The 26,601-nt window shown below is 37.7% G+C and overlaps 1 protein-coding gene across 3 annotated transcripts in view; it reads right to left on the bottom strand.

Moving 5' to 3' along the window:
- Positions 1-26,601, bottom strand: part of MED13L (mediator complex subunit 13L) — a 295,894-nt gene that overhangs the window by 37,180 nt on the left and 232,113 nt on the right. For all 3 annotated transcript variants that reach the window (XM_060028113.1, XM_060028114.1, XM_060028115.1), the window contains 10 exons: positions 25,228-25,373; positions 22,157-22,351; positions 21,596-21,784; positions 17,035-17,200; positions 15,002-15,106; positions 9,931-10,662; positions 8,675-8,900; positions 7,586-7,688; positions 7,169-7,293; positions 4,284-4,383 (listed from right to left, as the gene is read on the bottom strand). In XM_060028113.1, the coding sequence (XP_059884096.1) occupies positions 4,284-4,383; positions 7,169-7,293; positions 7,586-7,688; positions 8,675-8,900; positions 9,931-10,662; positions 15,002-15,106; positions 17,035-17,200; positions 21,596-21,784; positions 22,157-22,351; positions 25,228-25,373 (2,087 nt within the window). The remainder of the gene's footprint in view (positions 1-4,283; positions 4,384-7,168; positions 7,294-7,585; positions 7,689-8,674; positions 8,901-9,930; positions 10,663-15,001; positions 15,107-17,034; positions 17,201-21,595; positions 21,785-22,156; positions 22,352-25,227; positions 25,374-26,601) is intronic.

Raw genomic sequence — 26,601 nt, 5'->3', positions numbered from 1 at the left:
TAATATGACTTACAGCTCTGAATCAGAAATTAATAAAGAATAGCTGTACCATGCTCTGACCTGAGCTAGAGTCTAAGGGAGAGCTGTATAGAGAAGCTGCAGTGGGCTGGGTTCCCCAACCCACGAGCTCCCAGCACAGCGCTGCTGTGGTCTGGTCACTTCCTCCCTCAGGGCCTCAGTTCCATCATCTAAAAGGGAAGGCTTGACTAGATGTGTGATTCTCATTAGGCTTGCTTTCTTTCCTTTGTTTATGGGGGGAAGGGAAAGCCTCCATGATATGCAGCAGAAGAAAGGTGAGAACCTCTGCATTAGACGATTTTTACCATGTTTCCTAGTTAAACAATTATATAATCCTGAATAATTTACCCTCTCTTGGCCTCAGGGGCCAACAAGGGGAGAACAAGGCCAACAGGCAAGGTTTCAGATCTAAACTTTCACTTCCATTAAGAGAAGCTGCACTTCTATTTATTTTCTACAATACAATTCTGTATGAGATTTCATTAGACAAAATGGTACCTGCTGCTGCTATGGAAAAAATTTTTTAAAAGACAGAAAAGAAGAAGAAAACCTACACCCCCCAAGTTGATCTTCAAGTCACCTTGCTGTGACAGTATTTTACCCTTAAGAACATACAACAATTCACAGAATTAGGGATACAAGCCAAGCCAGAAACTATCATAGAACCATTGGACAGACTATATAATTGATAAGTTCTGTGGCTGAAAAACAGCTCTTCAGATGTAGCACCAACCAGATCAACACATTTTTTTTAAAACAAGGCTGAAGACTTTAATATAAAGTTGAAGTACATTCAAAATATAAAGTTGAAATACATTCATCATCTTTAACTTTTAGTCCCTATACCTTTTCCCAAGCCAAAGAGCAGCTACTGGTCAATTTTAATATAAAATTAATTTGTAAGTGGTGTATTTTAAACCACAAGTCTGCTTCATAAAATCTTCAAACTCATATTACATGACAAATCTTAATTAACAAAGTATTTGGAAAATATGAAACTATATAAATTCACTTTGAGTTAAAATGACAGTGAACTTAAACATAGCCTTTCCTTAATTTATTAAATATTTGGGCTGTGGTACAAAATTTTATCCTCAAATTATTTTATTAAATTTTTAGAATCTTCCCTAAGAAATGTAATAAAGGCATTTTCCATTCAGGGCTGCTCAACTTCTTTGATGTTACCTAACACAGTTATGTATCTCAGTTTTCAAAGCCTCAGCCACCTTGGTAATTTTTGTCAAAGGTAAAAGAGAACATACACAAAAAGCATGGATGAAATGAGATTCCACCTGCCAGAGATTCACGTTAAAAAGTGGTCTTCACCATTCTTATTATCAGATATTCTTCAGGAAGACTCTTAACCTCTCTAGCTTCAATTTCCTCATCTACAAAATGAGAATAATATTTCCCTCATTTTTTTGTGCACATTAAATGAGATAAAGTATGCACTGAAGTAAACACTTTGCTATAGGTACATCTAAACACTCAAAAAGTGATGAGAGTCAGCGGTAATTAGTCCTTCCTCCCAATTTTGGTTTGATTAGAAAAAGATGGAAATGCTGTTCAGTCACAGGGAATGAATTTCTGAAAAGAAATCAACCTAAAGAAGTTTTGAGATGAAAAACAGGGAACTGGACTCAAAGTGGGTAAGGCAGAAAGAAAATAGAAACCCAGAGAAACATTCTGGTCCTCCAAAGTAGAAATACATGGCTTGCCTGTTCAATTTTCTTCCCATAAAATGACTAAAGTGAGTGTGGGGAACAGCTACCAGGATGGACTGGAGTTGACATGTCTTTCCCACAATGCTCCACTTACTTATACCCACCTATCCTCAAGATTCACTGCCCTTCAGCAGGAGCTCACCATTAAGGACACCAACCATCTCCTATTCTGAACATCAAGTATTTATGCACAAGACTGAAGCCCTCCAACAAAAGCATCATCACTAATTTCTCAGTATTCTTCCCAGCCCAGAGCACCTAGCAGAGTCCCTCACAAATAGTGTTTTTGTTTGTTTTTTGTGGTACACGGGCCTCTCACTGTTGTGGCCTCTCCCATTGTGGAGCACAGGCTCCGGACGCGCAGGCTCAGCGGCCATGGCTCACGGACCCAGCCGCTCCGCAGCATGTGGGATCTTCCCGGACCGCGGCACGAACCCGTGTCCCCTGCATCGGCAGGCGGACTCTCAACCACTGCGCCACCAGGGAAGCCCAGTAAGTGTTCTTGTAGAATAAAATGTCCAACTCTTTCATTTTGCCTCCTCAAAGACCCATACTTCAAAACTGACATGCTTTCAAAGACAAAAATTCGTAAGTGACTGGTTAACAATAAAACCTAAGAAAAACACTTCTGTTTTAATTAATATAACACAATACTATCTTAACACAGACTTGATACTAAACTAAACCTCACTGATACTGTGTGTCACTTTCTTTCATTATTATATACACAAATGAATAATTATGGATCTATGCTGTCCAACACAGTATCCACTAGCCACATGGCTACAGAGCATTCAAAATGGGCCCCATCCAACCTGAGATGAGCTGCATATATAAAATATACCCCAGATTCCAAACAGTTAGTACAAAAATGGAATGTAAAACATCTCAATATTTTTATGCTGACTACATATAAAAATGACAATGTTTTGGATACACTGAGTTAAAATATATTATTAAAATTAATTTCACATGATTCTTTTTACTTTTTTAATGTAACCATTAGAAAATTTAAAATTACTTATGTGGCCCTCCTTTGTGGCTTACCTTGCACTTCTGTTGGATGGTGTTATTCTAGACATTACATATTATATGTCTCTCCATTTCCATGTACAGTAAGCTACTGCAGAGATGATAGTTTCTTGCCATGCTATTTCCATTGCCATGTCTTGGGAGGAAATACTATGTATGTGTCCCCCACACACACTTATACACACATACTTTGAGGCATTAATAAGATCCTCTTGACCTTGGTTTATCTGTATTTTCCTCATGCCAATATTTTTGCTATATTTCAAATTCATTAATTTTTATAACCTGTACTTTATCATAAAATTCTGAGTAGCTTCTTTTTGAAACAATTTCTTTTGGAATAAAAATGAGAGAAAGAAGAGAGAGTACACCATATACTTTACTGGGTAATGACACTTACTAGCAGGATGGTTTGTGAGTAAATAATCTTGGACAAATTATCAGACATTTTAACATTTAACATCGCTACATATCACTTAATGTCAAAAAAAGCAGGAGCAACTGGTTAATAAATACAAGGGAAAAATTCATTCATCTGCCCTATTCCAGATGAATCTACTTTAATCATGTTTCTTTTAATCTGTGAGTTTCATGTTTGTAAAATTCTGCAGTGCAGAGTAATAAAAAAAGAAAAATGTTTAATTAAAAAAAAACTACAGCAACTGGCTGGCTATCATCATTCATTTTCATACATGTCATGCTTGAGAAAGCTTTGCATATTTTAAAAAGCTATGGATCCACTAAAGCTGTCAAAATCCAATCTCTGTATACTTCACACTTCTACATTTGAGTAAATCAGCACTACATTTATAGGTTCATAAAACTTTTTGACTCATCCCTATGACATGGTGGTTTTTCCCCTCAATTTGTTCTCATTACCAGCTGAATTAATGAGAAGATATTAAAGAATGATTTGCAATGGAATTGTGTTTCAGCTTCAGAGTATCCATATAAGCTATCCTGACTTTCTTTTCTCTTGTAGAATGTTTCTTAGGGTAAAGAATAAGTAGAGAAAAGCCAGTTTCTCTTTTTGTCCACATACATAATAAAACTAGTTGATCTCTTAAGGAAACACAAAAACTTCAGTAACTGTTGGAAAAAGGACCACAGAAAACAAACATTCATTATCCTTGTGTGAAGTAAATTTATGAAAACTGAAACATTTTACACAAGCTCTTGCAGTGGAATATTGCTCTGAAAACCACTATGCAGCATTTATCCTACTAGGAAAGGGCTATTGCAAAAATAAACCTAAAACATGTTTTCTTCACATTTTAAACCACAGAAGTTAATTTGAAAACAAAAGGAAAAGGAATTCAAATTTAAATGGGTCTCTCAGCTGCCTGCCACCTTAGGAACACCAATTTATACAAGTTTTAATTCACTGCCAGTATTCTGTTAAAATGGGGGGAGGGGAAGGAGGGGAATCTCAGACAAGGCACCACTGAGTATGAAAACACAATATGTAAATTATAAGCAGTGAGCTGAAGCTTAGTTTCCTTTTCTTACTTGGTGGGTAAGGAACAGCAGCTCTTCCATCCTTCCCAAGAGGTCGGTCTTCTGTCCCAACTGTAGGCATTTTTGATGAGCGTAGTGCAGGTGACACAGCCTAAGAACAGATTATTATTATTAAAGCGGAGCAACACATTTGTATGTAAGTAGGGTGAGAGTCCACTATTCCTTAGAGTGTACGCCTATTGATATTTTAAAATAAAGGAAAGATGCTTCCTTACATAGCATTCATCAGGTGAACTTCTAGAAATACCAGCAGACAGTGACACAGAAGAGATGGTTACAAGCTTGTCAAGTATGAGAAACAGACTGACTGAGTCTTCTTGTCATGGATCTGGTGAGAGCAGACTGTGCCATCAAAGCAGAGCTTGCAGACCTTCAGCAAATCTTCCCACCCAGGTCATTAGAGACGCAGTTTCAGGGACACAGTAATCACATTAGGGTGGTGCCTCCAAGTAGTGATTGGTTATCAGTCTGGTTTTCCTTCTGTTTGGAAGCAGGCAGCTAAAAGGGAGGACCTCAAGCCCTCCCCAAACTATTATTCTTTTATCTTTCACCACAAAAAAATACATATCTCCTATTCCTATTTCTACAGTTACTGTTCATCTTCATGAAAAATAACCTTATCTCACAAAATTATTGAAATGCACAGAGGTTTTTCTCTGATTTGTTATTCAAAACAAATTAAGTCCTTTAGTAAGCAAGATTATCTTTAAGAACTCAAATGAACTGATGGCAAGATAAAATAAAGCAAAAAGATTCTCACAAATAGAAGGTCTTTTATTTATGTACACTTATTCAATATCATAGAGTTGAAACATATAAAACTAACTTTAAAACCTATGAGATGAAAACTTGGACAACAGTCTCTCAATTCCAGTTACTAATAAGTTGAATTAGTAAAATGACTCTAAGGTAAACTGTTCCCTTGATTAAATGTCAGGCTAGAACTCAAAGTAGAAACAATCATTTCAGAGAAATGAAAATTAGATAAACAATGTCCAATCTCCTTTGCATATTAACATTACTAACAATACATTCAAACAACAGAGTAAACATTTATTCATTTAGTCCAACAGTAATTCATAATTTATACAGAGAGTAAGGACAATGGCTCAGAGCACAGCAATCACTAGGGATGGTGGCTGTGAACAGAAACCAGGCTACTCTACGGTTTGTTTCTTTTCTTTTCTTACATCTCCCTTCCTACTTCCCTTTGATTCCTTTACTTTTCATACTTTCTTCCCACCGTCCCCACACCAAAGCATCTGAACTAGCCCTTGTTAAAACCAATCCTAGATAATGCATGGCTTAATGGAGACAGTCAAGTTCAAAAAGGATCTCCAATGCCTGGGTCACAGAATAAGGAAACGTGTCATTTCTTCTACTAAAGTTTTTCACATTGCCATGTCCTTTCCCTTCATGCAGCCACTGCCCGATTTTCGGTCCTCATGTTTCAATCCAACAAGTTACCAAATAGTACTCCTGCTTTCTGTGTATCGGACTGATGGAAAACGACACTCACTTCTACCAGGTCAGTTCCACACTCAGCAGCCTCCAGAAGGGCACATTACCAGCACAGTTTGAAGTCTAAAGCCTTAAGAGTGGCCACAAACCTTCCCAGTCCCACCAATCTTTACCCTCCATTCAGAAAACAGATCCATGTGCACAGTGTCCCCCAAAGCCCAGCTAGTTCATTCTTGTAGCTTAACCAAGGCTCCTTCCAGGCTCAAAGTAACATTCCTCCCCTGCCTCCCCCTAACCTAGTCGTTCCACATTTCAAGTCAATTTTGTTCTTTGAGGTCATTATTATCTCATCTTCTAAGTACTTAGAATAGTAATGGTGTACAATATCTGTTAATCGGATACATTTTATTTTAAAGTGAGAAGGGGCTGTAGAAATCTGATTCCTACTTAACCTTCAAGCCTTTACTTAGATACTGCTTGCCTGTCATATTGCACTTGAACATGTAGCATCTTTAGATTCAGGTCAATTACTGCCCTCACAGGACTCAGTATATTTTTAACTTTATTTATATGCTATTTCTCCTGAAGTCTGTGGGTATCTCAAGTATTAAGAGTGGTAATTTAATTGTATCTGTAAACCTAGAGTACCTGCCACAAAGGAACTGATCAATAAATGATTAACGAATACATGTAAACTGGATAGATGGGAAAGTAAATATATAAATGAAAGAAAAATAAACTAATAAACTGACCTCCTTGAAGAGAGGCCTATCTTACTCATCTCTAGGTCCCCCAGAGATAACAGGCACTTTTATTTGCACAAAGGTACAGGGTTGGTTAGGAGGACGAGGACACAAATTTCCTGACTTAGCTCAGTTACTCTCCAGAGAATTATAAATTCTTATCTGTCACTTTCATCATATGACGCCTTGTATTATTTAACGTCTATGTGTATAAATTCTATTTCCCAACTTACGATGCTATAATCCTAAAAAGTATATAGATCATACTTGTAATCTCTCTCAAAATGTTGACTAACCTATGACTTATTAGATGAATAAAAAGTTATATGGGCATTATTTTTAAAATCTGAGCTAAAGGGACTACATAATACATTCCTGTTAGTCTCATGATATTGAGAAGGATTTTTTTTTAATGTGTAAGATTTTAATATTTACAACAGGAATAACACTAATGGAAAGAAAGCCACCAACAAACAAAACCCAAGGGGTATTACAGACTACACTAGTAACTTTTAGAATCCTTTCAAGGTATACAAACGTTTTTGAAGAACATTCAGAACCTGAAGTAAGAGCCCCCAATCCAGTAGACCAAACTATAAAGAAATACTGAAACACTGATATAAGTCCATGCACTTAAGTGAATTTTTGTTTGTGTAGCCACAGCAGACTCACCCCAAGTTCGTCGTCATCAGAATTGTCAAAGATGTTGTCTAAGTCATGAAGGGAAGGCGCCAGATCTGTCACCTGTGTGAGGCTACTGGAGCCAGCCCTGCCAGCAGCACTATCCTGCCGAACATCTGTGGGAAAGGAGGCAAAAGGCACAGAATGAGCGACTTCATCAAGGGAGAAGGAGCGAGGAGAGGACAATGAGCAAGCCCTGCCTGCCAACTGTTTCCCTATGTTTTCGGTTAAATTTAGCGACAATTACTGCCAAATACGTTTATCAGTTTTGAAAGGAACTGAAAAATAGATTAAAGATGAGATCAAATTATTGCTATTACAATAAGGATATAATTTTAAATAGAGAAGCATCTCCCTCGCATTTATTTTAGCAACAATCCAAGTGAGGCAAATAATCATTGTACACACCTGTTTTAGTAGAACTGAAAAGGGACATGGCATTTTTCCCTTCAGGCACCGGCGTGGAATGACCTGGTGTAGTGACATCCTTGGTACCAAATCCATCCTCTGACTGTATAATAAATTCAGCCAAACAAAACACATGAACACCAACCCAAAGTGTGGAATATGAGGGAGAACACAAAGAATTAGAGGGTAGAATGGAAATTGTTATGAGCACAAGTATGATAAACCATGGTCTATGCAACCAAAGGAAATAAAAGATATGTCCTTTTCCCTGAATTTAAACTGAACCAAAAACTCCCACGCTTTCCCCTCAATCTGGGTCAGTCAGGGTTTTATGCCTCATGGTACTGGTGGCATGTGCTTACAGGCCTGCTATGGTGGTAAAAGCTGCCTTTAATATAGTAGTTTGGATGTTGAATTATGCTTCAAGCTTTTTGGATCTAGATGGATCTCTGTAAAGGACTCTAAGAAGTATTCTCCTGAACTATACTGGTCCCTTTTGTCTTACTTCCTCTATTCTTAAGAATACCTCTTTAAATGGCCCAGTATTTTAGAATGTTTTAAAACTTAAGGCTAAAGACAGCAGACACCCACAGTACTCATTTTTATGACAATGGAACCAGTACAATTATACTGACACAGTCTTGGAGTGGTGCTGGTATTAATTCAGAGAGACATAGAGGTAAAGCGCTTAGCACAGTAAACACAGTGAGCGCTCAATAAACAGGAGATGTTGTTACCAAGATTTTTTCTTACATTTTGGGTATTTTGGAATAATAATTAAAAAGAAATAAGCAGGGAGCATAGGCCAACAAGAATTAGCATATGAGAGGAAACATGCACTGTACAAGCTATAGCCTGGAAAATATGAGGCTTCATTTATGTTCGGCTGACTTTTGAACAAAGGTGAGCCATGACATAAAAAGGAACAATACGCTGTTCGATACAATAGTACCAAGAGCATGAATATGGGGACAGAGCAATCAGGCAAGACTATCTCAAACATTCTGCCTCCAAAGTCTTCCCACATGTGCTGTACTGACATAGACTGAAACCCACACCAGGCTGGACTCTCTCTATGTTAAATGGTACCTTATTCTTTTTCAGGGAATCTTTCTCTGTCCCTTGTTTGCATTTTTTGTTCGCTGTGAAGATGTATTTTATGTCACCATCCTCAAAGGTGTACGGGTCATTGACTTCTCCCAAACTGTCTCCAGGTTGTTGTGATAGAGGCAATGGGTCAAGGAAGTGGAGTGGCTGCATCTGGGGCTGCTTGTCTTGCCAGATTTTAAACCGTTTGTTAGGTTGTGCTAAGAGTCTGAAATAGAAAACAAATGACAATTTAAGCAAGAAACATAAAGAGATTAGATTTTTTTTTAAAGCAACATTTTATGATTTAAAGCATTTGTAAAGCTTAAACTAAACTTAAAAAAAAAAACACCTAAAGGGCTTCTCTGGTGGTGCAAGTGGTTGAGAGTCTGCCTGCCGATGCAGGGGACACAGGTTCGTGCCCCGGTCCGGGAAGATCCCACATGCCGCGGAGAGGCTGGGCCCATGAGCCATGGCTGCTGAGCCTGCGCGTCCGGAGCCTGTGCTCCGCAACGGGAGAGGCCACAACAGTGAGAGGCCCGCGTACCACAAAAAAAAACAAAAACAAAAAACACCTAAATATTCACCTACAGGTGTATTTTAGAGATTGTATTCACAATTAAATAAATCTCAGTAGCTTTTATCAAGAACATATACTTTTGTCTCTGATTCTATGGATTCCACTTAAGAGCATAGGTGGGCTCTGACAAGACTGTCCAGGTTCAAATTCCACCTGTGTCATTTACTAACTGCATGACCCTAGTTTCTTTCTCAGCTATGAAATTAAGGTAGCAATACAGCTGTGGTGAAAATTAAATGAGATAATCTGTGTAAACTGTTTAGAATAATGGGTAGCTCAAAAGCACTCTGAAGTATTATTACTAGATGCGTGATACATACCTGAATGCATGCAAAGCCTTCCTTAAAAGTGTGAACATACAAAGAGGGCACTGACCACAATATGGAAGGTCCCATAAAGCTATATTCTTTGATTAACAAACAGCAGGCCAAAAATAAAGCGATACTAGTATAGCTAATCCTATGATGAAACCTTTTTATGCCAGCATTTAAATAATGACATGTGTGTTAAACCTCACGATGGATAAAGCATTTGACTTTTAAACATTTTCCAAATGCAGAGTCTAGAATGGTGAAGAAAGGCCTCTTCAATTTTGGATCTGAAGGCCCTGATTCTTGGGAACCTACGGCCTTGGGCTTGTGATGGGTGATCATGTGGGTGGGGTGGAGAGTCACCTTACCTTTGCAATGCAGTGCTCTCTGAGTTTACCTCCATTTTGGCATCACATCTCTCACCCTGGAGCTCTGGAGGCCGGAACTCAGCATCATCAATGGATGGGAGATGATAACTATGCCACCACTTATCTGATGACTCTGGGTTCGAGGGCCTAATCCCACAATATAAGGCGGTCTCACTGACCTCTGCCATCAGAGGCAGTCTTTGGCCTACGAGGACAGTTCTGTCATCCAGAGTAGACAACTGCTGGAGTTCTAGCCCATTTCCATAGAGGGCCGGATTCACAGGGACAGATGGTGGGTCCAAATTCTCCGTTTCCTGACCTCGTGGCTGAGGGCTGAGTGTTGGCGGCAGAGGGGAAATAGGGGAATGAGGTGAATCCATAGGATTCAGATTCATTTGCTTGCTTGTATTTCTGGAAGGCACGGCCATTTGCTTATCATACTTCCTACTGCTAGCCACCTCTAAGGAGGAGTCTATCCCTGCCAAGCCTAGCTTCTGTCCTGGTGGATCTTGTTCCATGCATAACTCTTCAGCCACAGAGGGCCTATGGTGAAATGGTATCAAGGGTCTCTTTTGCAACTTGTCTCCCTTTTCCTGTCTTTCTGTTGTTTTGTGCTTAGAAGAAGCAGGAGGTGGTAAAGATGAAGATGATGATGGTCCTGCACTGAACCCTGGTTGTGATATTGTGGGAGGTCGACTGGGTCCTACTGCACAACGTTTTAAAAGTTTATGCCTGAAATGAGAATTAACATGAAGTCAGTAAATACACAGATGAAAATAACTGCATCATTCTAATTACAAAAGAGATGCCTCTAACAAGGTTATGTCTTTTTAAGCACACGTTATATGCAATAATACATCTAAATGGACTCTGGGTGTTAAATATATTGATAATGACTAAAAACTGCAACACACCCTGACAGAAAACAATGAACCAGTTATATACAAGTTAAGTAGATAAGAGATGAACTTAAGAAACATTAATTAATATGCTGCTAACCTCTATAAAAATACTAATTTGAAAATCCCCAAATCTTTCAAATTTGGTGAGGTCCTCAGACAATCTATTCATATTGCATTTTAAAACTAACAGTAATGAGATCATCTGTCAAGAAAAGAACCAAAACAAAGCTTCCAATTTCTATTTTACAACACTCTACCAACTCCAATATAGAATGGCTAATCAAAAAAAAAAAAGAATGGTTTATAAAAGCTTATAGTGTTGTAAATCAGGAATAAGATAACTATGCAACTCTCCCCCAAAGTGTGAAACTAAGGGTCAGTTTTAAGAATATATAATAGGGGGACTTCCCTCGTGGCGCAGTGGTTGAGAATCCGCCTGCCAGTGCAGGAGACACCGGTTCGATCTCTGGTCCGGGAAGATCCCACATGCCAAGGAGCAACTAAGCCTGTGCGCCACAACTACTGAAGCCCAGGCGCCCTAGAGCCTGTGCTCCGCAACAAGAGAAGCCACTGCAATGGGAAGCCCGCGCACCACAAGGAAGAGTAGCCCCCACTCGCCACAACTAGAGAAAGCTTGCGTGCAGCAACGAAGACCCAAAGCAGGCAAAAATAAATAAATAAAATAAATAAATAAGAATATTTAATAGGATAAATATACTAGGAACTTTATATGCTACTATTATCCAAGAAAGAAGGGATAAAAGACAACTTTGGATCTTACAGAAACATGTTAAAATGAGACAGAAGCAGAAGGTTGTGAGTGAATATTAAAACAACACACACATACAAATGCATCTGTACTATCTAAGCAGGAATAGTAAGTCTGCTCACATCCTAACACACTTCTTGGCAAGCACGGGTGTGAGAAATGCTCAGTAAGGGCCCACTAGATGATCCTAAGGTTTAATCTGTGCAAAAAAGTTATATAGCAGGTCAGCTAGTTCCTCCCAATATATAAATCACTCCCAGAAAAAATGTAAGCTCTCCTGCCAGTGTATCAGTAACTCTCTGAGGCCACTAGGGTGGCATTAAATTACTGTTGCATTGCACTAAACAATGCCCTAGTGGGAAGTAAAACGGATTTGTGTGGCATAATGGGATGGTTTAGTGGGACAGCAGGATGGCCACCCTGCCCCATAAGGCCGTTAAATAGTGTGAGGAGAGGACCATTCCATAACGGGTTCGGTAATCCTGCAGTAGATAATCTGAAAACACTCTTGCCAAAGTCTTTGCTACACTTTAAAAAAAAAAAAAAAAAAAATCCTGACTTTGAAGAAGGTTGTCTATGCATAAGGCTATTGTCAATAAGGCAAAAATTGGACTTTAAATCTCCAGGGCAAAGTACCACAGTAAGAGATGAAATGTCTCATCTGAAAATATCTCAATTATCTCAATATCTTCTAAGGGTGCTTACTTTAAGATCTAAGTTCTAAAAGTCTTTCACATAAAACTTTTTGATTTGGATTTTCTCAGAGAGCATTTAACCACACCAGTCCTTTGATAGATATTTTATAGTAGCCTCTTCAAAGTAAGGACTTTTTGCAAAGTGGATAATCTTATAAAGTCATTTTTTTTCAACTGCATTTAACAACTCAACTACATTGTGGAATGGTTAGAATAAGGGATACACCAGTAAGTAACAGACCATCATTGCAAATCTGTGAACAGGTAAGGGACCTCACTGAGGCAGGCAGCAGGAAGATCGGGCTCAGAAGGCTAACTATATGAGTGGTTTGGCCTTAATGGGAGGGAAATCAGAGGCAGGGCCAAATAGTGCAGAAACACATGGTGACTAAAAGAATAAGGAAAGTAGAATGACTATAACAGACATTTCAAAGGAAATCATTGTGAAATGCAATGATAAAATTGATCTAGAAAATTAAGAAAAATAAATAAATGATAAAGTTTCTAGGCTGAGAAGGGGAAAACTGTGACAAAAATGACTGCAATCGGGTACCTGGTTTGTGAGGAAACAGGTATATTGATAGTAAGGGTTTATCTTAAAAGCACTCCCCAGGGCTTCCCTGGTGGCGCAGTTGTTGGGAGTCCGCCTGCCGATGCAGGGGACGCGGGTTCATGCCCCGGTCCGGGAGGATCCCACGTGCCGCGGAGCGACTGGGCCCGGGAGCCATGGCCGCTGAGCCTGCGCGTCCGGAGCCTGTGCTCCGCAACGGGAGAAGCCACAACAGTGGGAAGCCCGCATACCGCAAAAAAAAAAAAAAAAAAAAAAAGCACTCCCCAAAATACAAGACTAGAGTACATATAAGAAGTCAGGTCTAGAGATAAACATTTAGAAGTCAATGGAATAGAATGCAAATGCATGTCTACAAATAAGACCTGAAGGGTATAAGAATTTGGTGAGGAAATAGAGCAATAACTCCGGAGGACAAAAGAAAAAGTGTTATTTGTTTATTTACACTTCAGGTAAAAATAATGTAAGGTAGTAAATAAAAATGTGATAGAAATCAGTAAAAAAGTTATTTTTAAAAAGTGAAAAAAATATAGATTAAGGAAAGAGCAGGAAAAATAAGATGCAGGCACAAGTGAAGTTAAATACACTAAACTTTTTATCCTATGTACTTTCTAAAGGTGGACCATAACTTGGCTGTAAGCTGTTTAGAAGCCACTGTTAATAGGAAAATACTTTTTGTCACACAATTTACAATGGTCTAGAGATGAAAGTAAACCAGGTATTCAGCTGGTATACCACACCTATCCTGAGACTAGAGAGATTCTCACATGCTCAGAAAGAGGACCCTTAATGAGCAAATAATATCATTGAAAACATCTTCCTTGAAAAATCAATCAAAGAGTTTCATTAGGTACTTACAGCATCTCAACAAAAAGCTGACTACCAAGGCAGAGCTTGATAAAAGAGAATCAATTTATAGGGAAGGGGGAACAGGAAGAAGCTGTCAAAACTGCTGCCTAAGTGTACAAACAGACATGTGCACACGTGTGTATGTGTGTTTGCAGAGATTCTCGGGCATCATGACCACCTCCCTAGCCCAAAGCCTATTCATATATGCCACATTAAGAACCCCATGATCTAAACTAGAGAAATGAATGGCCATCTTCCAAGTACACTTATCTCAACTGACCTAAGTATTGAGCAGTATCACATGGAAGCAAAGACACTCTGAGTTGCTCACTAAGTGAATAATCATCACCACATGCTCCTACAGTGAGCTGAGCTGGTGGGGGAGGGGGGTAAGGCTGATATACACTTAAGAAATTTAAGAACCCCCATGAAAATCTGTGACAATAAGATTCTCTATTACCACAAGGAGTGATAAGTCAAGGGAACATAAATGAGGAGTGCAAAAATTTTCTACAGAAAATAATTTGGGTTTCTATTCAAATATCTAAATGAATGAGCAACAATTTTAGCTTTCAGCAGGTGTTATCACCACATACCTACTTCAGTCACCAAAAAACACGAGCACCAACAACAAAAATTTTCTATGAAAGGTCTATTTAATCCAAATTCTATTAATTCAAGCCAACCTGCTTGATATTTATCTCAACTTTATAATTAAGAGTAATTAAATAAACTCAGTTAAATGGCAAGAGACTGTCTTGTCAAACTGATGCTTTCGGTTCTGAAGAAGTTATCCTGAAGAAATCTGTGGGAGCAATTTGGTAACAGGGCCAGTTGTCTAAAAAGGCTCATTCTGAGTCCCGACAATAAAACTGTAGCATCTGCATAGAAGAAAAACACCAAGCTTTTTTCCACCACTGGAAGCAGAAGATTTAAAAACAAAACAAAGCGGGGACCTCCTTGGTGGTCCAGTGGTTAGGATTCCGCGCTCCCAATGCAGGGGGCCCAGGTTCGATCCCTGGCCAGGAAACTAATCTCACATGCCGCAACTAAGAGTTCACATGCCTCAACTAAAGACCCTGCAAGGCACAACGAAGATCCCACATGCCGCAACTAAGACCTAGCATAGCCAAATAAATAAATAAATATTTTTAAAATAATAAAAAATTAAAAATACATAAATAATAAAACAAAATAAAGCAAAATGATGTGAAAGAAGTGGTCTGAGAGGCCAGGAGACAACCAACGAAATGTTCTATCATACTGTTCTGCCTTGGCCCCTACCCACCTAGAGCAAGAGCAGCTGACTCTTTGGGTTGGATCCACAAAATCCCAAGTAGCAGGATTGTTAGCAGGCTCTTCTTCAAGAGTTGGAGTTGACATCTGGCTCCTCCTAAAAAAGGTTAAAAAATGTGGCTTGTGTAAACATGAGATAATATCCATACCTCTGGGGGGAAAATGTTAGAAAGACATGAATATATTTTACACAGTAATGGTATCTTGCTGATAGATGATTGAAAGCAACTCAAGGTGGGAGGTTGCTGGGGTGGGAAAGGCAACTTACTACTGCCATGCACTAGAAGAGTCAGGATTCCAAATATTTTTATTTAAGTTTAATATACATTTTAACATGGGTGCTACACATAGCAATTAAAACACTACCTGGCAATATTATCTGTTGGTTTTTAAAAAGTCACCTAAATTCTGCAGAAATAACCTAGATTTTTAAAAATTATCTTTTCACAGCATCTATGAATTATATACCCTCAGATAGACTGTTTAAATCACTCTTAAAACACCTATATTTACTAGCATTTAAGGGCAGCACTCCACACAAGTGATGTGAACTAAAACACAAAAATCAAATATATCTCCTGCATGTTACTAATAATTGGTAGCAAAAAGTAGATGTCTACTACTGCATAAATAAGAACACTCGGCAGTATTTCTGTATTGTTGATTTTGCTACAGCTGATACTGCAAAGTGTTTCACTGATGGCTCTGCAAGGACTTTGCTTGCTCTCCACGCCCCCCCCCCCCCCCCCGCCTTTCTGGGTGTCTCACTTCCCTGTTCGGTGCTGCTGATAGAAGGCCTCTGATTTGTTAGACTTGGTGGAAAGGTTAGTAGTGATAAAAATCAAAGATGGTAAATAAAAGGAAAAGAAAAAGAAAATGTTAACATGGAAATTGTCTAGGCATTGCAGACATAAGTGAAAATATCTGTACCAATAATTCTAAAGGAAAAGATCATTTTAAAGTGAATAGAGATACCTTTTAAATTCTAGAACTTGACATATGATTTCCCACTGCAATTATTTTAGATTTTTTTCTACTAAATCTTCTTTAGTAGCCTATTCTAGAGCCAACTATTTGGGAAATAAATACATAGTAGGAATTTCCTAAAAGCTAGGTCCAAAGGACAGGTTTTAATTGTGTATATAAAGCTTTGAGTAGCAGTCACTGAAGAAACACTTAATTGGCTTCTAAATGAGTTCTTAGGAATTACTGACAAGAATGTCCATATTTATTCTGCTCTAGAGAATGAAGACTCTTTTGTTTATCTGTATCAATCAAAAAGTTGCACACCTCAGTCATATCAAAACAGATGTGAAAATATGCTGAATATGTTTATGTAAATCTTGATAAGTGAAATAGTATTTACTGACTACTGTTTGACATTATCATTCATGCAATTAAAATAATCACCAGCCATCTCTTCTTAGAATCAATTCCTCTTCTTTTCCAAAACTATGTTAAGGAAGGAGGGAGGTCAGAGGGGATGGATGGGAGGGAGGTGGGGCAAGGAAGGGAAGTTGAGTAGGGGAAGAAAAGAATTTCCCCAAGTCAACAAACAGAAGCACAGCAGCTACTAAACATCCCTCTAATTGTCATCAGTTCAGTTCAGAAATGCATTGTCAATTAAAGCATGAGGCTAATGTATAATAGAAAACATGGCAAAGAAGGTCATTTCCCTTTGTAAACAGGAAACATTCATTAGTAGGTATACAGGGAAAAACCAAACCCACAATTACTGTCCTGACACTCAGAGTGAATCTCTGAGCCAGCTGTGCTAAAAAATGTCAGATGAACACCATGACAATCTTGAGATGATCAGGAACTTCAAATTTTTCCTGGATAGTCAAATTATTTTAACATCTTTGTTTTGAATTTTACCCTATTATGTTCAAAAAGATGAACTAACAATCCAGTGACCCCCTCAGGGTGTGGTCACACAACAGCACAATGTGATTGATCCTCTTCATGTAGTAATAAAAGACATGGTTACTAAACCACAATCCAGACAGAATGCAAAAAACATACTTGGACTGCGTTCTGTTGAGGATGCATTCCTTCCAGACTCGATGGACCATGTGATTGTGGAGTTTTGGAGGAATCTTCCCCGATCTCTTTGGACTGTGCATAGTTATCATCCCCCCATCTTGGGAACCTAGGTGACTGACAGCACTCTGTGTCCCTCCACTCTCACCTAGGAAAGAAGGACAATTTGGAATGTCAGAATTTTCTGAAAAGGTCTCCTAGTGCACAGACTGCTGGCTTATTTAACATAAATATTTAATTGTTGAAACTGATCATGTAACTTTGCTGCTGCCCCTGACAATAACACTATCTGTAGCTATGAGTAAATTTGCATCAGTATAGCTTTCAATCACATCAATACTCACACTCACATACCCTCAATGGCATATCCATCCAGAGGCATTCCTGCTCCACAGGTATTGGAGACAACTTACATGGGAGGATTCAAACATGACAATATTAAAGATGTAAACATGCATGGGTCGTTTGAATTTTTAAAGCCCAATGCAGTAAATAAGTCTCAAGGCAGAACAAAACAGTAGAGGGAGCTTTATGCTCATGTAGCTAAATGGCTGTGTAACATCTGCACGCAGTGCCCTGGGTAAGAGAAAGAAATTCTTAAGAAGGTCAAATTTCAAATCTGTGTGTGGAACTGTTCATCCTTATGCCTAACACTACTTATGAAAGCTTAATACTAAAACACTGAAAGAAGTTGACTCAACATTTTATATCAGAGGATTAAAAATTCACTGGTTTCTCTCTAACAACTCCACTCAGTTTTTCCAACTGTACTTGGTGTTACAATCCATTTTCTATGTCTACTATAATTGCTGATAATACTAGTTATTGGTTATAAGTATTTTACTACTTCCATCTCATACAAGACAAATACTGAAGTCAATTTCCAGTATTAAATTCTGATTCAACTACTTTTATCTATTTGAGTTCATAAACATATTGTGGGTTTTACTCTTGATAGTACTACGATGCAAAACATCTTGATTGAAATAATCAATTTTAAGCGCTCTGAAAGGCCTCCACTGTCGTGTGAAAAAGAAAGAAACAACCTTATATCACAAACTAATATTCTTGGTATCACTGCAAAACAACCATTATATGAGTTGAATGGTTAGTCTCAGCTCTATTTTTTTGCGGTACCCGGGCCTCTCACTGTTGTGGCCTCTCCCATTGCGGAGCACAGGCTCCGGACGCACAGGCTCAGCAGCCATGGCTCACGGGCCCAGCCACTCCGCGGCATGTGGGATCTTCCCACTGCGCCACCGGGGAAGCCCCTCAGCTCTATTTTTTAAAAAAAGAAAGAAAAAACAAACCCCAATGCTTGCATTCTTAGGAACAGAAACTTTCTTGTTCTCCAGAAAAGTACTGTTATAATACAAGTGAGATAAATTAACGGAGACAAGAAATTTGATCTTTCATTGCTACCTTTTATCTTAAAAGTCCTCTGACTTGGTTCATGGTACAAAATAAATCATTTTGATTTTACAGTGGATTTTCAAATGCCTATTATAAAACTAGGCAAAGTGAAGAAACAAAGAGAAGTAGATAACATAGCCCTTTGCCCCCAAACACCCTACAATACAGCCAAACAGATCGTAAATCCATGGTATCATAAGGGAATTATTTATGGCGAAAACAGGAGAGGGCACGGGGAAAGCAAGCCACAAAATCTTTTCTGATTAAAGTTGGGTAAATGCTTTTCAGTAGCTTTTAATGATTTAACTAAAATGTGAGTCAGACCTTATATGGAATTAAATGAGAACTGTGCTCCATGCTGTTAAATGCATATTGAATGTTTCTTCTCACAATTATCTCCATAAACAGAAAACACAAGCTGATGTACCTATCCACACGAGGCAGAACTGTTTGGCCCTCCGAGAATCCATGCTAATCTAGGAGACTCTTGGCCATTTTAAGGGGCAAAGTAACCCACTTTGTCCTATGTCTAGGAAAACACGGCAATGCTCAACATCAGTCAAGTGCAGAATGACAAGGCTGAGCAGGACTCTTGCTGATGGAATATTAGGAGTCCTAAGCTGTAATTCAACATTATTATGATGTATAAACTTGGACAAATTAATTTTATTACAAATATATCAGTCACTTTTAGTTTTGTTTGTTTTTGGGAATGAGGAGGCATCAAGAGATTTATTTACCCAGGGCCTAGCACAATGACATACACAGAGTTAGAAGGGAAGAAATCTGAATATCTATAGTTACAAGGTACACTTGAAACCCACCATAACAAAACAACTTTTTTTTTTAGGTTTACTCTCTCTCTCTTTTTTTTTTGCCCCACACGGCATGTGGGATCTTAGTTCCCAGACCAGGGATCGAACCCGTGCCCCCTGAAGTGGAAGCATAGAGTCCTAACCACTGGACCACCAAGGAAGTCCCCAAACTTCTTTTTTTTGAATTATGGATTTAGAGTTCTGAACTGATCAAAGATCAAGGCATCATGCATACAGCAGGCCTTCAGTTTTAAGGTGAACACAAATTTCACTAAGTACCAGGCAAAACAAAAACAAACATAAACAAAAACTGATGCCAACTTATGTAGTATAACTGTTAAAAATCCAAATCCAAGCTTTGATATGAAATATGATTAACATTTTTCAAAATACTGGTAATTCTAGACTCTTTAAAATATATTTTAAATACTGGTAATGTTTTTTCAGTAGCTTTTTTTTCAAAATACTGGTAATTCTAGACTCTTTAAAATATATCTTCTCTATGATATTATTATAAAAAACTGTACAAGTATTTTTATGCTTTTTCAGTTTAAAGTAGTTTTTTTTTTTTTTTTTGCGGTACGCGGGCCTCTTACTGTTGTGGCCTCTCCCGTTGAGGAGCACAGGCTCTGGATGCACAGGCTCAGTGGCCATGGCTCACGGGCCCAGCCGCTCCGCGGCATGTGGGGTCTTCCCGGACCGGGGCACGAACCCGTGTCCCCTGCATCAGCAGGCGGACTCTCAACCACTGAGCCACCAGGGAAGCCCCAGTTTAAAGTAGTTTTAATAAAAACTGATTGATAGCAAATCCTTTCATAGGAGATCATCCAAATTCTCTGCTCTACCATATTAGAGCTGGACATAGTACATTTTTTCACCATCTTAGTAACTACAAGGCTCTTAAAAACAAAGGCTAGGGACGTCCCTGGTGGTCCAGTGGCCAGGACTCCACGCTTCCACTCCAAGGGGCAGGGGTTCGATCCCTGTTAGAGGAACTAAGATTCCGCAAGCCATGTGGCACGGCCAAACCCTCCCCCTCCCCACCCCCCCAGAAAACACAAAGGCTACGTGTTGTCCATTTCTGTCTCCCACACAGTATCTGAGTAATTCCTTCCAGATAACTTAATACTGTGTGCTGAAACTGGAGTTTTGAGCACTGCTTTAAATTTCTTACACTACTGTTTGTATATTGCTTTATTGTTTACCAAGCACTGTCAAGTACATGATCTAATATGTATAATAACCCTGGAAACTTTATAGTATTTAACAGAGAAGGAAACTGGTGTTCAGAGCAAGTATGAGAATTAAATAAGGTCACTCACATAGTAGGAACTACAGCTAGGTTTTAAAATTAGATTCAATCACAAAGTCTATACTTTTCCCCAATATATTATTTAACCATGAACATTTACTGAATGCCACTACATGCCAAGCACTATGCTAGAAACTCTGAAAAACTGTCTTATCTGACCCTCACGAAACTCACCACATGATGAGCATGTATCATGCCTGATAGTCTGTTTTCAAAGTTTAGCAGCCAAGGCTTTACTTACTCCTGCCAACACGGCCCACATTAAATACCTATAATTAATCTCATTTCAGCTCAAGTATGATGAGTATCCTTTTCTCATTGACTACATTTTCAATTAAAATGAAGTCAACTACAACAACAAAAAAGTTAATATAGGATATATACTACTCAACAAAGAAGGCAACATTCTCCCAAATTAAACAATTTCTGTATTTTTCCAAGAAGGAAGAATGTTGAAATTGACAAATTTTTCAAATGTAATTAATATTTGTCATTACTGTAGATAAATACATTATTGAAAGGACAAGGCATTTATTCAGAAATCCTGGATGTTAGACTAACTTTATAATATAATAAGGAAAGAGAATTCATCCAAGACTTGTCCCTGGCTGGCAACAGCCAATTGGGCAAAGGCATCAACTATTCTCTGATTTAGTATTTTCCTTTTTTTTTAAAAAAAAAAAAAAAAGAAAGAAAGAAAAGAAACTCACATCTTGTCTCCTAAATGCACCCACATCAGTATAAAAGAGCAGATGCACATGGAGAACTTACGAGAAACAATTAAACTGTGTAATTTGAGTAAAGACTAATACAGGCACAATTAAAATTCTGAGCTCATAAATTCTGTTTGTTTACAATTTTCTTTCTCCATTTTGTAAAATCCCCATATTACTCTATCTCCATCTCTTCCACCAGGAATTTCTCAATGTGTTTTCTCACCTGTTCCACGGCAAGGGAACTACACGATTTTCTGGGATCTCTTCCACACCCAGACCGCACTCACCTATGACAGCCTGTTCTGGAGAGGTGGGCGGGGTGAGCGGCATCCCACAGTTACTTGGGTCCTTCACACTACCAAGTCCCTGCTGCCCAGCTGTAATATGGCCTCCGGTACCAGCAACACTCTGAGGAACTGGGAGGTCATTCTGAGAGATCAAAACAAAAGCTGAAGGATAAACCATCCGAACACCACCTGTGAGGCAAGAGAGAGAGAGAGCACAAGGCCTGAGAAAAAGTTCACACTCGACCGCCAAATTCATTATTCCAGTGGTCAGAGTCAAAGCTCACTAGGTACTGCCAAAAGTGATAGGTTTCGTCCTTTCATAAGTTAATAGCTATTTAAACATGTGTTCCAACATTATCATAATAGCATTTGGAATACGGGGACCATTGGTGCTTCAGGCAAGATAACTAACTACTCAGCAAATACCACTGTGTCAAGAGAATTCAAAAAGATGGGAAAATTATGGAGATTATTTTTGATGAATCTGAATGATTATCTCTTTAAATTAAGGAAGATGAAGAAGATAGAATTAAGTTCTTCAGGCAAAATATTTTCTCTTACCAACAATTACTTCTACTGCCACGGGGAAATCATCATCATACCCCAACTCCTCCTCTTCTTTCAATTCTTCTTTCTTTTTCAGCACCATTGGGTAGAAATACTGCCATTCCTCAATCAACTTACGGGTGGCTGGGTCTGACATCTTGTATGCTTGGCCTGTTAGCGTGCCATTTAAGCCATAAGGACTTACCAGTACTGAAGCAGAGAGGAGAAACATACGTTACAGATCACAGTAATAATTCTTGCTTAAGTGTGATGCTACATGTACGGTAATTTTTAGAGTGAAGCACAGTATCACTTAATGTATATTGCTCTTTATTTCCTAACTCCTTTTAAAGTGTACTTTTTAAAACTTTCTCATTTTAGTACTTCTTATTTATATGTCTCTCAACGCAAATCAATTTTTGAAATCAGATGGGGGAGGTATAACACTGTCTGACAGCTATATCAACACACAATATATAAACTATCTATACATTAAAGCATATAAACGTCTGTTTGGTAATAGCTTATACAATGTGAATACTGAATCTTCCATGACAGAAGAAGACCATTCAATACATATACCCCAAAACCAGTCTAGGACTTGAACATTCTTCCTATGGTTTCCTGAGACTTCCTAAATATTTGAGGTAATTTGAAAATAATATATACATAAAACATCTAATAGCAGGAAAGCCTTAATGTACCAAGTCTGAAACATAATGTTATGTATAATTTCAATTATGACTGTTTTGGAGGTCTGCTGATTAAACAACTCTAAATAAAATTTACTTTACGCAAAATAAAGGATTCAAAGTCCCTCTCTCTCTTATTCTTTCACTGTTTGACCTTGATGTCATTTTCACTGAGCTAGACACAAAAATGTAGCTAATGTAATACTGTATAACTCAGCCAGTTCTTAGTCTCATGGTGAGTATTTTGACCTTCTGAATAACACTTTTCTGGGGATAAAGGTTACTTCTCCTTAATCCTGATTTATAAACAAACCTCAGCATAGGCGTTAACTGGGAAGTCCATTTTGGGGGATGGCTTTATTTTTTTAACAGCTGGATGATGTATCACATAAATCAAGACAGAGATGGCTGTAGACATCATATATTTCGTGTTGCCTTTCTGCTGTTCCGTACTGATGCAAATGGGATAAAAATACTGATCTAACCAACACACATAATCAAGGGCAATTTTCCTGTTTTCACACTTCTAGGAAATCTCCACATCAATATGGTTATGTTCACTATAATTATCTATATGCCAACACCTGCCCTAAGAATGTACCTTCTCCTCACCAATCATGGGAAATAGGCAGGATAATGCCCCACAAAGTCTTCCATGATTCAAGGTATTAGTAAGAAACCAGTAAGATTTAAAATAAGTAGTCTATAGGGACCTGGTATTGCCAATACCATCTTTCCTCATGACTAGTAATGCCCTCTGCTATTATCATAAGTAAATCCTTTTATTTTGCTTGACAAAATCTAAAGTCAGGGACTTCCCTGGTGGCACAGTGGTTAAGAATCCTCCTGCCAATGCAGGGGACACGGGTTCGAGCCCTGGTCCAGGAAGATCTCATATGCCGCGGAGCAACTAAGCCCGTGAGCCACAACTACTGCAGCCCGTGTGCCTAGAGCCTGTGTTCCGCAACAAAGAGAAGCCACTGCAATGAGAAGGCCACGCACCGCAACAAAGAGTAGCCCCCGCTCGCCACAACTAGAAAAAGCCCGCGCACAGCAACGAAGACCCAACGCCAAAAAATAAATAAATAAATAAAATCTAAAGTCAGATGATCCTCAACACTTTCAGAGTCAAGGAAACACAATATTTAAATAATCTCATGTATTACTATCTGAACTGCCTTTTAAATGACTCTAGACCAAGGAAACACGGTATTTAAATAATCCTGACACAGTATTTAAATAACACAGTTTTTAAATATGCACATACTGTACAACTCTTAAGTGTACAGTTTGAGAATTGGGTCATTTCGAATTACATAGTAGTTCATACACAAAACATCCAAAATTACAGAATAATAAAGTAAATAGATTAAAATGTGTTGCAAGATGGAGGAAAATGTAGGCAATAATCAGGACACAATTACATGAGGTTCAATGTTCTTTTTTACCTTAAAAAAAACCTTAATAATCCTTAAGGTAAGAAAAAGATGCTTTCATCAAATTAAATCAGAATCATTTGTAGGAAACCAAAAAGCCATCATAAATAATATGGAGGCTAAATACTCATTTGACAGACTATTGTATCAATAAAAATACTTTAGTTAATTTTATTAAAAAACATTTTTTAATTACATTTTGTGATATACTAATACTGTTTCAACCAGACATCGCTAGAACTGATAAATTAGATTGAACTAAAAAAGATATTTCTATATGGTTCGATTTAATATTATAACATTTAAAAAGAGTTATTCATCGAAAATTATGAATTCCAAACACAAAACCAAAGCTTTAGAATGCACAGCTAGAGAAAAAGGGACATAGCATTATTTTGGTGATATCTAGGTGATTAGTTGAGAACTAATGAGAATATGAATGTAAGTTAAATTACAACCAAATACCTACAAACAATGTAGTCTGTAATTAAAAGAAAATAAGATATTAATATCAATGAAGAAACTACATACTATACAACTCTAGAAATTTGATTTTGGTTGAAATTTCAAATAGTACAAAGTTTAACAGTAATTTTCTGTAAGTCATTACATTCCTAAAACCACGGGACAATGAAAACCTTTAATTTATAATATTTGTCAATTACTCATTGGATTACATTTTTCAAATACTTATTAAGCCTCTTTTGATATAAAGGAAATTCTCCACATTTTATTCCTCAATACACATAAGACCATGTTGTATGTGAGAAGCTTTCAGTAAAAAACTAGCAAGCTGTTATCACTTACTTGTGGTCTTCTCTTTCTTCTTCAGAAATCGATCCTTATTGCTTAGCTTAACTATTCAAGATAGTATCTCATTCTGTAAAACCTTACTGGGAAAGGTGGCTATCCACTTGGTGGGGAAGGGTGGAGAGCAGGGACATCATCTTTTACTTACCTTGAAATGGTGCAGGTGAAGACTGAGCCATGTGTATATGCTCCTCATTGATCAAATAAATTGGCTGGTGTTGGGCAATCTCCACACTTGTGCATACATTACTTTCCCCATGAAGAAAGAATGTGAAAGCACAGGACAAATGCTCACTAAAATAGAAAAAATGAGAAACTCAGCTCTACATTTTCGTAGGAAACAGGTGCTAGAGACAGGAACTACAGATGTGACACAGCTTTACTTTATTACCATCCAGCAAAGCCTGCCCCTGATGATATTAATAAGCATTAATTATATAATAAGATATATTTTATATATATCTTATTATATAATTTTTATATATATCTTAATATATTATATATATTATATAATATAATAAGATATTAATTAGTTGACTGTGGACAAATAACAATAACTTGACAAACTAAATTTAAAATGCCAGATAAACAGAAAAATTAGTTATGTTCCACTCTGAAATTGAAAGCTATTGCGCAGAATGCTTTCTGTTTCCTTTGCATAAAGTCTCCTATGCCAACTATAAACTCCTAAGGACAGAAGAAGAATCATAACATTTTTCTACCTTCTCATGTATTACTATCTGAACTGCCTTTTAAATGGCTCTAGAACAATGACAAAAGAGTTCTGCATATGTTTGGTATGACATAACAATAAGATCAAATTTACAAGCTTACAATGTTACAGTAAGGTTAAAATTATTGCTCTAAAAACAGCAATCAACAACCCTGCTGTATGTAAATTCCCCATATACAACTGCTAAGGTAATATGAGCCTCTAAATGGGCTGGTAATCTATTATATTTAATTTTTACAATTTACCTCTGATCACAAAATTTTATTAAAGCATTCCACTTCTCCATTTTCCACACAGTTAGCTAAAAATTGATAAAAATGATGTCTCTTGGAGAAAAATAATTTCAAAATTAATATAGTGGCACATTCTTTCAAAGTTGTTAACTTTGGTCCTAAGCCACCCATAACATCTCCATTTCTCAAGACAGCTTATAAGAACATTTGCCTGATGAACCAAAATCACTGTATTCCAGGCAACCACAATTTAAAAACTCATCTCCAACATTTCCTTCTTTTCAAAAGTTCTCTAAAATATTATAAAGTGTACTTTGAGTACTACTCAAAAAGTTAAAATTTAAGTATAAAATTGTAACGCTTTACAGAAAAATTGAAATAAAAATGATAAAATTTCCACTCTATCCCACAGTGAAGCATATATATTCTTCCTTGACAAGTATGTTGAGATGATCTGAGAAAATTTTGTATTTTACTAGAATGTGAAGCTTCGTCAATAGGAAACACCTAGTCTTGATATTTGGGTATTTAGCACAACAGAGTATCTTTTCTTTTT

Source organism: Delphinus delphis, chromosome 13, assembly GCF_949987515.2.
Source record: "Delphinus delphis chromosome 13, mDelDel1.2, whole genome shotgun sequence".
In the NCBI taxonomy this organism is placed as follows: domain Eukaryota; kingdom Metazoa; phylum Chordata; class Mammalia; order Artiodactyla; family Delphinidae; genus Delphinus; species Delphinus delphis.
Note: the sequence above shows the minus strand (reverse complement) of the source record. Positions and strands in the feature narration are given on the sequence as shown.